Source organism: Acinonyx jubatus, chromosome B1 (genome assembly GCF_027475565.1).
Source record: "Acinonyx jubatus isolate Ajub_Pintada_27869175 chromosome B1, VMU_Ajub_asm_v1.0, whole genome shotgun sequence".
NCBI classification, from domain to species: domain Eukaryota; kingdom Metazoa; phylum Chordata; class Mammalia; order Carnivora; family Felidae; genus Acinonyx; species Acinonyx jubatus.
The window spans coordinates 166,642,650-166,655,631 of NC_069382.1; the positions used below are offsets into that span (position 1 = coordinate 166,642,650).

A 12,982-nucleotide genomic window follows, 5' to 3' on the forward strand; every position below is an offset into this window, starting at 1 on the left:
ACTGTTAGCATGAAGACCTGAAAGTTGATCATTTTCAAATTTCCAATATTTTTCCACTAGGAGCCTTCCCCCCACCTTTTCTTTTAAAGCTGGATCACTAATTTTAGCATTTACTTTTACAGAAACGACCACTTTTTGACATATAGGAAAGTAGGTCCTTTTAGTTGGGAAAATATGACAACAGAAATACTGTTCCCAGTCTCTTAAGGTGTTTAAGTGGTGAGGATGATACAAACAAAAAATACATAAGCAAAAGAGAAAGCTCTCAGGCATAGGAAATTACTTCTTCAGTAGAAGGACTCAAGAATCTCTCCCCTTGAAGCCACCTCACACACACACACTGCCACTACCCCAATTGCTTTTCAAAAGCCACAGCTTATTGGCAAATTATCTGGGAGTAAAGTGGGAGGGAAACATTTCGATGCAAAATTCAGAACTGCTTTATAGGAAGAAAAGTGTGGGAAGGTTTGTTATCATTTATTTCTTCCAGTATATCATTCAATTTCAGCTGTCTCACGTCTCAGAAGCAGCTCCCCCATTTCTCACTTATGTGCCTAAGAGACATCTCTTTGGCATCTCATTCTCTCTCCCTGTCTTTTACCAGCATTTCATTATTTCTTAACTGTCCCTCTCATGCTTGTCTCCTTTTTTCCTAGTGATCCACGTGTCCTCATTTAGCAGTTTTCAGAAGCCAGGGAGAAACGTTGCAAATAATGTTAAATATGATTAATATCTTGAATTCCTTGAAATATGACATGCATGAGTTACAATGAAACCTCTTTTATTTCCCCATGAAATGCTTTTGCATAATGAGAAAGAAAATGTCCTCTATGCCCTAATCAGCCCTGACAGTTCCTGGACTCCCAAATACTTTTATTTATGGCATTATTTATTTCATCTCTAATAAATGGAAGGGGGGGGTACCCACAGCATGATCTGAGGAGGTTGCAGGAGAAAGGGAGACTATCCTAGGTGGAGGAACACAGAGGCTGAACCAACGGAGAGAAGGCTTCTAAGAGAAGGGAGATATGGGAAATAAGAGGAAAAGACCTGAACCCACAGAAGAAAATGGGTCACTTTCCCAAGATTAAAAGGAAAACTGAAAAGAAATGTTAACTTCAGAGTGGAGAGAGGGGAGTCATATATCAGAGAGGAGATGCACCCAGAATCCTAAACCTGGAAAATGAAGACTGACGGCTGGCAACCAATGTTCCTGGGAAGGAGTATGCTGGCATTGGAGCTGACCTAGGGGAAGGCTGATTTGCTCCAAGGAGCCTCTGGGAGAGGCCAGGACACTCCTCTAGATTTGAAGACAGCGCTACTCCATGGGGATCCTCCTCCAGACCACAGAGGCTCTTCTCTCATTCAAATAATTACTGAAATTGTGTGTCTTCCAGAAACATTGGCCTGGTGGCCCCAGATGCAGTGGGCGATGCAGGAGGCAAGCTCTTAGGCCGCCTTGGTTCTACAAGCACATTTACGTATATATCAAATGACATTGTTGAAAGTATCTAATCACCATCCCAAAGGGAGGTATCTGGTCATATTTTTCCCTCAATTGCACAGACAGTCTACGTGCTATGAGGAGTGAGGATATGAATTCAAATGATCTGGATGCATCTCTGCACTCGACTACACATTCCCTGAGTGTCTGGCTTTGGGCAATTACCTCGCGAGCCTCGGTTTACTCATCTGCAGAATGGAGTAAATGATTCTGTTACACACTTTCGGGGCTCCTATGGGAAATTAATAAAATAACGTAAAAGTCCGACGCCCTGTGCGGCCTTGTGATATGCATGAGCTCAAAGACCATGTGGGCAGACCCCGAGAAGTGCAAACAACGCGCAGCGACCATGGCTCAGGACCTTCAAGCCGTTCTTTACAGAAGATTGGGGGAGCAATTCCCCGTGGGCAGAACAACTGGCTGTGGGGATACCTTCCCAAAGGACACACGCCCCGCCCCAACTACTACCAGCCCCTCTGTGCAACCCCGAGAGTTTGGGGTCACGTAGGGGGCGCCAGGGGCTCATTTCCGAAGCTTAACCCCGCCCGCAACGGCAGAAGCCTCAAGTCTGCACGTGGGGCTCCAAAGTCTCGCGCTGGCCGGAACCTCGCCCTGTTTACCCGCGCGCCCTCGGGATCCGGCTTTCCCCCTCCCTCCCCCCGTCGGAGGCGCACACCCGGCGCGCGGACCCCACGGGCGGCGGCGGCGGCGCCAGGCCCCGCCCCCGCCCCCATTATCATTAGCAGATATTACCCTAAACACTTGCTCTTTACCTCCTTTCTCCCTCCAGGCATTGGCGAGGCGGCCTGTCAATCAGCGCTCGGGCGGCAGCCCCCCGCGCGGGGGCTCAGCTATGCCAGCCTCAGCGACAGGCGGCAGTGGTGGCGGCGGCGGCCCAGGCACAGGCACACACCCTCCCACACGCGCGTACTCGGGCAGAGCCGGCGGGCGGGAGGCGGAGGCACCCTCGGAGCCCGGCGCCCGGCGGGGAGGGGGCGTGCGACCGGGGACCGGCCCCGAGGCGCAGGATGGAGGAGGAGATGCAGCCGGCGGAGGAGGGGCCCAGCGTCCCCAAAATCTACAAGCAGCGCAGCCCCTACAGCGTCCTCAAGACGTTCCCCAGCAAGAGACCGGCGCTGGCCAAGCGCTACGACAGACCCACCCTGGTGGAGCTGCCGCACGTCCGGCCGCCGCCGCCGCCCCCGCCGCCTTTCGCGCCGCACGCCGCCGTCTCCATCAGCAGCAGCGAGCCGCCGCCGCCGCAGCAGTTCCAGGCGCAGAGCACCTACCCCGCCGGGCCCGGCCGGGCAGCCGCCGCCGCGTCGTCGTCGTCTCCATCGTGCACGCCCGCCGCGTCCCAGGGCCACCTGAGGACTCCGGCGCCGCCGCCGGCGTCCCCCGCCGCCTCATCATCCTCGTCCTTCGCCGCCGTCGTCAGGTATGGCCCGGGCCCGGCGGCCGCCGCGGGCAGCAGCAGCGCGGGCAGCGACGGCGCCAGCCTGGAGCTCAGCGCAGGTACCAACTCCTGGGCGCAACTTTCCTTCCCGCTCGGCCGCGGGGAGGGGTGGGGGCCCGGGAGCCAGAAGCTGGGCATGGCGGACACCTTTTCCGCGCGCCGGACTGGCGGGAGGGTCGTGAGGGGAGAGCGGAGAGGTGGAGAGGGGCTAGTGCAGTCCGGGCCGAGAGAGAGTCGGGCGTCCGAGCGCACCCCTGAGGCCTCCACGCGCGGGCAGCAACTTCTAGAGGATTCCCCGCCGCCGCCGCGTGCGGAGCTTCCGACGGCGCGCGCGCCTCCTAACAGGTGGCTCCGCGCTCGGTTGCGGCTTCGCGCCCAGGAAGCCGGGCTGTGGCGGTCGGCGGCAGGGGTCTTTCGGGCGGGGGTCAGAGAAGCAGGCTTGGCGCCGAGGCCGCGCGCCGGACACCCCAGGGTGACCGCCACGGCCGCTCCCGGAGAGGCTGGGGCTGCTCTGGCGGCGCTCGGGGACGCCTTCCCTTTATCCTTGGCTGTTTCACTTTTTCCTTCCACTTCTTCATTTACCTCTCTTTCTTCTCTTCTTGTTTTTCCTTCTCTCTCTCTTTCCTGGCCTTCTGATTATCTTTTTAACCACCTCTTTGGTGCACTATTACTCTGTCGCGGTCCACTCGGCTGGCTCTTGGGTTCTTTTTTTTTTTTTTTTCTGTGCGCTTGTGTTTCTCATGCGCGCGCTGTCCGCTCCCTCTGCCGCTCTTTCCCCACCCACCCCAGAGTCCCAAACCGTGTCAGACAGCGGGTTCCTCTGCACCAGCCACGCGGGTGGACCTGACGCTCGCCCCTGTAGCGGACTTTAGGGAAGGAGACGTCCCGCCCCTCCCCCCAGCCCAGAAGATTCCCCCACCCCCACCCCGGGCTCTCGGGGCCCGCCGCTCATACCCCTTCCCCACCAGGAGTGTGGGGGCTGCACCCCGGGGTCGCGAGCCTCCCGAGCATCTGTCCTGCCCCTTGAAGAAATGCCTCTCCACCGGGAGGCTGCAGGAGGTCCCCTGGGAAAAGCCAGCTCTCCTGCGGGTTAAGCTATGGGAGGTGGGCTGGTAGAAAAGCCGTAGCCTGGGGGCCTGGCCCAAGGGCCCTCCGCGTTTATCTCGCTTATCAGAACTAAAAGTTCCTGCTCAGGCCTCTTTTGGTATTTTAGAACCCCCCAAATTCTGCATATCGGTGAGTCCAAGGCTTTTGTCCTAATGAAAATGTGAGCATTGTCTCTAAATGAGTTATAGACGCCTATGCTAATGTTATGTTGTTTGTCAATATTTTGACACATGAGGGATTGGTTTTGAGAAAGAAAATCTAATTACAGGTAATAGTGAAGACTTCCTGTTCTGTCACATGTCTCACTGATTTGGAGCTGTTTGTTGGCTTTGAGTGGGGTTCTTGTGTAGGTGTCTTATTGTTGGTGGGGTGGGTTTTTTATTTTCAGTTGCCCTTGACCCAATATTCTCTTTTTATATTCATTGTTAGGCTACCCATCCACTTCCATTTTTCTCATTTTTCTTCTGTGTTCTCCCCTTCTTAGTAGTAGGTTTGTGTTCTTTCTCTCTGCGTTTGGAGTCTTATTTATACTACTTTTAGCTCATGCCCGTGTTTATTCCCTAGTTCTGCTTAATCTTTATCTTTTTTTATGTTCTTTCTCAGCAGTTTGGGTTCTTTTCCCATGTTCTGTATTTGTTTACTCCCTTGCATAACCTTGGTTCCACCATGTTTACTGGGGGAGGGTTCCCCTTTTTTATCTGCCTGTTCAGTCTTTAATCTCATCTTGCTTTCTCCTTTTAGTCTTTGCTGTCTTTCAATCTTTTATTTCCTTTTATACACTATAAATCTGCTCCCTCATTGCCATTTTCATCCATAGTTTTAACCTTGCTTTTTCCTGCTATTTTTCCTGCATTGTTTCTTTTTTCTGCACCAGCCACTTGCTGTCCTTTCCATGCTCCTTCCTACTCTGGCAGTGTCCTTGCTGTCTTTCATTCACAAGGAGTTTGTGGGTGTTGTTTTCCTTTTTCACCTTGTTGTAAATGTACTCTTTCAGTGTTTCTTCTTAGCTAATTTTGTCTCCATCCCCAGGTGGAAATCACAACATCACTGAATCTAAAAGAGTGAAAAGGGGCTTTGTTTGATACCCCTGAAACTCCCTATATTTTTTATTACCTTTTATTCTTAAAGGCTGCTTGCTTACTTGCTTGCTTTCGTTCGTTCGTTCTTTCTTTCTTTGTTTCTTTCAGGTCATAAAGAGTAAGCTTGATAGCACCAAGGGCAGGATGCCATTTGCTTGTTGGAAAAATGGAAATTGGATAGTAGGTTTCTTCCATGCAATGAAGAAAATGGTCTGGCAGCAAAAAGAAAAAAAAAAAAAGGCCATAGTACTAGACATCCTGAATTGTGGTCATAATATTAATCATTGATGGACAAACCCATCTCTTAACCCAGCACAGAGATGTGAGTGGCCATCAGAGGGACAGTCACCTTAAGAGCTGATTGGCTCTTTGAGGAACTAGTGGTTCCACTTTGAACCAATGAGCATGTGTGTACAGACAGACACCATTTAAGCATATTGAGGAGGGGGCTGGAGGAGGTGGTAAGTTGCTTGTTGCACCCTCACAGAAGTGTTACTGTAGCCTCGAGGGCCACCTAATAGACTGAAAATAGCCAAAACATTGATGTGATGAAATGAGTCAAGGATAGAAGAGATAAAACTGAGTGTCCAGCGTAAAGGCAGTGAAAAGATGAAAAGGTTGAAGTGAATCTTATTTCCCATTAAAAGCCATAAACCATTGAGAGGAGAAATGTGATTAAAAATAGATTTTTCAGCATTCTTATAAAATCTCATGAAGAGTATAATTTTCCCTAAAAGGGGTAATATACCATGGTTTTAAAAGTGTATTTTTCCTCTGTGGGAGGCTTAGAGTTAAAACCCACGTAGATCTTGATATGCAGCCTAAATTTGGCATCAGGAAATGGGAAATTGCATCTTTAAGCAGAGTACAATCAAAAATGAATTACAATAAATCCTATATAATTGCATAGGTCATTCTCTTTAATGAGATTTTATTAACCTGACTGTCAAGCTTTTGAGTCAGGCAGATATTTTATCTTCTTCAACTGATAAAAGTGTCAGCTATAAACCACCATATAAATATTCATAAATCTACACATCTGTGGCAGCCTATCAGCATCATTCTTTTGGACATTAAAAGCATTCTAATTACTTTCTGTCTAGCAGAGCTGAAATGCTGCCTGTTATAGTATGTGCTTGGCAGGCATGATTGCTTTTGTTTGCCATCACAAATAGCAGCATCCTATTTTATATACCGATGGTCCAGAAAATATTCAGGGATTGACTGAGCAGGATGAATATTAGGAAGCACCATCTGGTTTTGATAGCACCAAGTATATTAACTCATCTGTTAATTTTTGACACATCATTGATTTATTTATTTAGAAAAATTGCATCCTGTTTTGCTGTTTTGATGTTTGCCATTATGAAAAAAAATTGGATGGCATTTTTTTTTAAGACATAGTTCATTGATTTAAGACAAGGGTGATGTTTCCAAAGATGCTTTCATTTTCTAACTTCTATTTTCTATGCCTTGAAGTCTTCTCTTAAGAAGTTATATTAATGTTTTAAGGAAATCATCTATTTTGAACTAGCTGGAAATCCTTTTGGTAGATATAATGTATGGATACATGATAATAGGTCACAAAAAATTTTTTCTGCTTCTGCATTTTTAATATTAATATATTTCACCCTCCACTGGGTTAAAATCAAAAGGTTACCACTAATCTCGATGGCTGTGATCTCCTTCATAGTAACAGAATACTCTTGGGTATGTGCTGTGATGGGCAAATTCCATTCAAGGCTTTACTTACAAAGAAGGACATTAAAGTAAGGCGCCTGTGTTTGATTGCCGAGTTCCCATCCCTCTTCTTATTCACTTATCAGATGTAGGATGGCTTAAACCACTTACATTCAGAAGAATTTCTAGAAATGAATTTTTTAATTATAAATAATCATGGGTTCAGATTTTGGAATCAGACTAGGCAAAATTTCCAACATGATACTATCCCAACAGATTGTGCAATAGAGCAAAATAAATTACAAGTGGTCACTTTATAGTGCTTCGTGGTTGTGCTGTATGAATATTTTGTGGTGTTTAATTTTAGAGAAGTTAAGAATAAAGTAGGTAGTTTTAAAGCCCCTTTGTAAACTGTTGGTGTTCTTCCCTGCCATCTCTTGAGTGGAGCATTCTGTAACTAGGAAGAAAAAAAACAGTTAAAAAATTTCAAAATACATGTTCATACTTTGCTCAATTAAGAATCATGGGTCAGTGACCATTCAATTGTGTTCATATGAAAACAGAACTTTTCTCCATTTCTTAGCGATAATGAGCATTGCACAGTACTTGCATTTCTAATTATATTCTGTCTGGAAAGCTAAAGTATTGCTGGCTGCAATATGTAGTAGGTAGAAAGATTTGCTGTTTTCTGCCGAGTGTAATAGTAATATTGTTCATCATATCTTTCCGTATATTGACGTTAAAACAGTATTTAAATATTTTAAGGTACCAAAAAGGAGAAATTCAACTTTTTATGGTTGTTATTTTTGCATCTATCAATTCTGAGAACAAATTCAGAATGAAGCATTTGTAAAAACTGAAGGCAAGAAGTGTTTCATGGTTGTAGCTATTCTCTGATACTCTGGGTGCACTTTAATACATTATCTTCATAATGTAGTGTATTACATAATGATTTTTTTCTCAGCATATTACAAGCTTATCCTTCAATTAAGAAAACGAATCATGTTTGTCCCTAAGTCAGATATTTTCCCTTAAAATCTATACTCTAATGTGATGTATCAATATGATTAAAGCTGCTGAGTGTGTTTTAGGACATTGAACAAATATATTTGAGCAATTCTTTATAGCCACTTCTATTTTAGCCTTTCTTTGCATATTTTGTTCCTTTCATCAAGGTTACGTTAAAGGTGTATAGGCTGTAAATCAGTTAGGGCCATGCTGATTAAAATGCAAACAGTAAATACAACTTCAGGTCTAGAATGGGATTATAGGATTAAAATGAATGAAAACTGCCAGTGTGCTAGAATTGAAAATTCGTGATCAATAACATTCTTTGATTTTACTAATAAAAGAACAAAAACCCGGAAATGAAGACCACTGTGCAACATCTTAAGGCTTCCCACTTTTATGGTTCAGCTGTTTACTTTGTTTATTTGGTTTTGGTCAGTGTAAAGAATTAATACCCAAATATTTAAGGTCTTTCCCCATTACGTTTTGGTTTAAATCAGGGGCTCAGTCCTTCCCTTCCATCTGGCAGGGGGCAGAGGCATCAATTCCACTGTTTGGTGTGTAAAAGATACTTCTTATATCCATCTCCCTTTTCTCTAGTATAGCAAGTGAACTTTGTCCTGGCTGCTGCTTCAGTGAAGTTCCCAGCCCATCAATCAATTCTAGCCTGAAACTATGCCTGACATCTGGTTTTCTTCTTCAGCACTCAAAATCACTGTGTAAAAAACAGGCCTGTGCCTAATATTTGTGGGATTTAGGACAAGAGTACAGATGCAGGCCTACATACCATATATCTAAATAATTAACAAACTATTAAATAAAATATGTTCCATCCACCTCCCCTGACAAATATACCTTAATGACCAGATCTGACTTTGGAGTTTTCAGCCAGCCCATGGCCTTCTCTCCCCACCCCCAGCTTCATCTTCTAATAGGAGGAGCCTCACATACACACGAATGGATGCCCCCGTCCAAACTTCCAGGCTCTGGCACCATGGTCTATCCTTGGGAGGATGGCTCAGGGAAGAGTCCAGCACAGGCCCTCGAAGCAGTTTAAGTAAGGAATTCCTGGATCTTGGGTACCTTACCATGGGGAGGGGAAGGGATGGAGGAGGATGATTAGGGCAGGGCCCCCCTCCCTATGTCTAAGGGTGGTACTGCTCCTAAGCATGGGAAAGCACCATGGCAAGAACAAAGTAGTCCCATGGACTCTCAGCCTACCCAGAATGCAGCCAAAGCAATGTCCAGTGTTACAAATGAAGATCTATATATTTATGAGAGGACCCACATGCATTCAGTAAATATTTTGTTGTTCCCATAGAAGCCCTCAAACATTTCACCATTTTTCATTTTTAAAGTTTTTTCCCCTGAGAAAAAGATAGAGCCAACATTTTCAGAAACAGTAGGTAGCTAGTTAAATTTCTATCATAAATACTTATTGGCATCTAAAATCTACAGTATTTTGTTTGTTGCCATTATTCTGGATAGGGAAGAGATGAAATGAGAGGCATCCTATAGCTGTATACAAGCCCTATAAAGTATCTCTGTATATTTATAAATAGCCCATTCTGGGTGGTAGTCCAGAAAGAAGAGGCTGCACCTCGTGATATTTGCATTTAGAGTGAATTTTCAAGACCCAAGACTAACAGAATTAAATCACATTTGCACAATTTTTGAGGTGTTTTTGGTTGTTTGAACTGATTGTTTTCCATTTGCTTTTTATTTTTCACTGATTGACAATTAGTATGCTTTAGAATACATTTATGTCAACTAACCAGCAGTCTGGACACATGCCGTTTAAAAGATTTGGCAACCTAATGGAAGAGGCTCATGGAAGAAGCACTACTGCTTTTTACATGATACTTGTATGGATTGGCCTAAATATTGGCCTTGACAAGAAATCCAAGTTCACAGATAAATGAAGAGAAAGAATAGTGAACACAGATGTTGGATAACACAGTTTTACTTTTGGGCTCATCATCTTTTGCCTTATAGGCCATCCTTTGTTTTACTTTAGATGTCTAGTGAGCTCTTCAAAAAGACTTATCTTTCTTCTCCAGTTTGCATCTGGAAGCAACGTACTCTCGTCAGGGATTGTATTAGCTGATTAATAGCAAGGGCATGAGGGCACTCCAGAAATAGAACTAATGATTGCTGTAAGCCCTCCTATCAAGGAGGAATTGAGTCTGCGGTAGCTGGCTCGATTCGTTAGAGTAAGGATCTTAATGAAGCCAAAGGTGTGAGTTCAGACTTGTACAGGCCAGTTAATGCCACAGAGAGGGAAATCTCTCTGTGGTGCCCAAAGTCACAGTGCAGCCATTTCCCAGAATGAGGGACTGGGAATGACTCTTCAGACACCCTCTGGTTGCAGAATGACAGGAAGCTATGCATCCTACTAAAAGTACATTCACTGTGTTACCTTGGTTTGGGATGGAGAGTAGAAATACATAATTTTAACATTTTTGAATGTTAACCTCAAAATTGAGGACCTTACTTACCCTTGTCTTTGGCTGTCCGTCTCTGATGTGTTTTTTCATGTGTTTCAGAGAGTCGTATGATCTTGGATGCCTTTGCCCAGCAATGCAGTCGAGTTCTTAGTCTCTTAAATTGTGGAGGAAAACTACTGGACTCCAACCATTCTCAATCCATGATTTCTTGTGTCAAGCAGGAAGGCTCGAGTTATACTGAGAGACAGGAACAGTGTCACGTCGGGAAAGGGGTCCACAGTCAGACGTCAGATAATGTAGACATAGACATGCAATATATGCAAAGGAAACAACAAACTTCTGCCTTTTTGAGGGTTTTCACTGACTCCCTACAAAATTACCTGCTCTCGGGGAGCTTTCCAACTCCAAACACCTCATCAGTCAGTGAGTATGGCCACCTGGCCGACGTGGATCCTCTGTCAACCTCCCCCGTGCATACACTAGGTGGCTGGACCTCCCCGGCGACATCCGAATCCCATGGTCACCCGTCCTCTTCTACACTGCCCGAGGAGGAAGAGGAGGAGGAAGAGGAAGGCTACTGTCCTAGATGCCAAGAGCTGGAGCAGGAGGTTATTTCACTGCAACAAGAAAATGAAGAGCTCAGACGGAAATTAGAGAGCATCCCAGGTACTGTGCCATATTCCTTGCAAGCTAACTGCAGATCATTCCTTCCTGGTGTCTCTGTGTGCATGCGTGCATGCACGCATGTATATGTATGGTTTTGGCCAGTGAGGTAAAAAAGTTGAAAAAACAGGCATGCACAGGGTGTCCTTACCCTTCCAGTACCACACAGAAGTTTCAGGATAAACTACTAGCCTTGTTCTATGTTTAAGTCCAATCTTAAGAGATATAGGCCTGAAGACCACCACCCTATTCAAAGATGTCTCTGTCCATATGAAAAAGATTCCAGACGTGGTGCAATAAGATTGAAATAGGCCAAGTACCTTGAGCCTGAGTTTTCTTCAAAATGTGGCCCTCTTTTTTAAAAGCGGCTTTTGTATTTTTAAAGATTTTGTTGTGTTTTATTAGTTAGTAATAAAGATGAAAGTGAACTGATACCTTCGGTGGTTGGACTTGAGTAGTACTGAACAAGTGGTCTCTTCTGTTCCATTCATTTCTTGCCATTCTTGTTAAGTTTCAACAGGTATCTTCTCTTTTTAGCATGCAAGCTCCCTGTTAAATGAGCAACTGTAAACTGAAAGGAAAAGATCAAAGACAGACCAGTTATTAAGCAGATCTCAAACTATTTGTGCCCCTGGCAAAGCAGGCATTTCCTGCCTCTTAGAGACATTAGATTTGCTGCATAGTAAAGTCATCTTTATGGCAAGATCTTCTCTGGGTTACAAAGCCATTTTTTTTTACTATTTGAAAAGGTACCAATTTTGCTTATACCTTTGAATTCATTCCTGCATGTCTGTGGCTTACAAAAGATAGTGAGATCATTAGCTAGAGCAATATCTTCAAATCCTTTTAATCGTGCAGCCCACTGATAAAAAATTTTGAGAATGTATCCACCAATGTACACGCTTCTTGGTTAACTACATACATGTCCTAGTATACTAATAAAGTATATTTCAAAATAAAGCATATATAGCATGTTAAAAATTTTAAAGGCCGATACATAAATATAAATAGAAAGTATGTTCGTTTCCTAACTCAGTGTCTTTGAACCGCCCAGTTTGGCAACTGACTTAAAAATAAGGAAATATTGAAGAACATTACCCACTTGTTTATTAGTTCCCTTAGGAAGCAAAAAACAAGTGTTAAGAATTGCCAGATCAGAAATCTATTTTCTTTCTGTCCTTTCATTTGAAAGCATTACTCAAATAGACCTGAGGTTTGGTTCAGAATATTTTGGAATTAGGTTTAATGCAGTCATGTTGTGGGGGAGTCGTGTGTGCAGGAGGTGAAGTAAACTCATTCTCTCTCTGGGGTGCCTGGGTGGCTCAGTCGGTTAAGCATCTGACTTTGGCTCAGGTCATGATCTCCCGTCTCATGGATTCAAGCCCCTCATTGGGCTCTGTGCTGACATCTCAGAGCCTGGAATCTGCTTTGTATTCTGTGTCTCCCTCTCTGCCCTCCCCCACTTGCACTGTGTGTGTCTCTCTCTTTCTCTCTCAAAAATAAATACTAAAAAAATGTAAGAAAACATTCTCTCTCTTTGCAGTTGAGCGTTGGGGTTAGATAAAAGGGCCGTGGTGTCTTCCCAAGTCGGGAAGGCAGGGACCACAGGAGACACTGGGTAGAGCTCAAAGAATACAGTGGAACCATTGTTCCACTGGGTTCTCCATGGCAGAGAAAGAGAGGGGTGTAGCTAACATGCTGGGATTTTACAGCTTTCACAATTCCATAAATTATGGTCAGTTAATTATGGGTTTGATCCGACCCAAAGGGGTGTTTTCCATCTTACTCCCCACCCTCCTCTCTGCCTTTCTGGGGGAGAAAATACTATCCTGGAGATCAGCCAATTTTAGATACTTACATCAGCCATTCAGAACTGTGGGTAAGAGTTTCAGAGCGCAGGGACAGGTGACACAGAAGTCCAGAGTGGTATTGTCTAATTCCCAGTCCTAAATATTTGACCTTGGTAAATATCAAGCAAATTTGGGGTTTAGTCCTCCCATTTCCCAAACTGTGCCAGGTGGAAGGGCTGTGTCGTGGA

At 44.8% G+C, this 12,982-nt stretch overlaps 1 protein-coding gene across 3 annotated transcripts in view; it reads left to right on the forward strand.

Annotated features, from left to right (window-relative positions):
* The first annotated feature begins 2,394 nt into the window (after positions 1-2,394).
* Positions 2,395-12,982, forward strand: part of BEND4 (BEN domain containing 4) — a 33,664-nt gene continuing 23,076 nt past the window's right edge. The window contains exons 1-3 of one of the 3 annotated variants that reach the window (XM_027056146.2): positions 2,395-3,019; positions 8,754-8,891; positions 10,381-10,947. In XM_027056146.2, the coding sequence (XP_026911947.2) occupies positions 2,533-3,019; positions 8,754-8,891; positions 10,381-10,947 (1,192 nt within the window). In that variant the 5' untranslated portion in view covers positions 2,395-2,532. The remainder of the gene's footprint in view (positions 3,020-8,753; positions 8,892-10,380; positions 10,948-12,982) is intronic. The other 2 variants (XM_027056158.2, XM_027056153.2) reach the window with 2 other exon arrangements.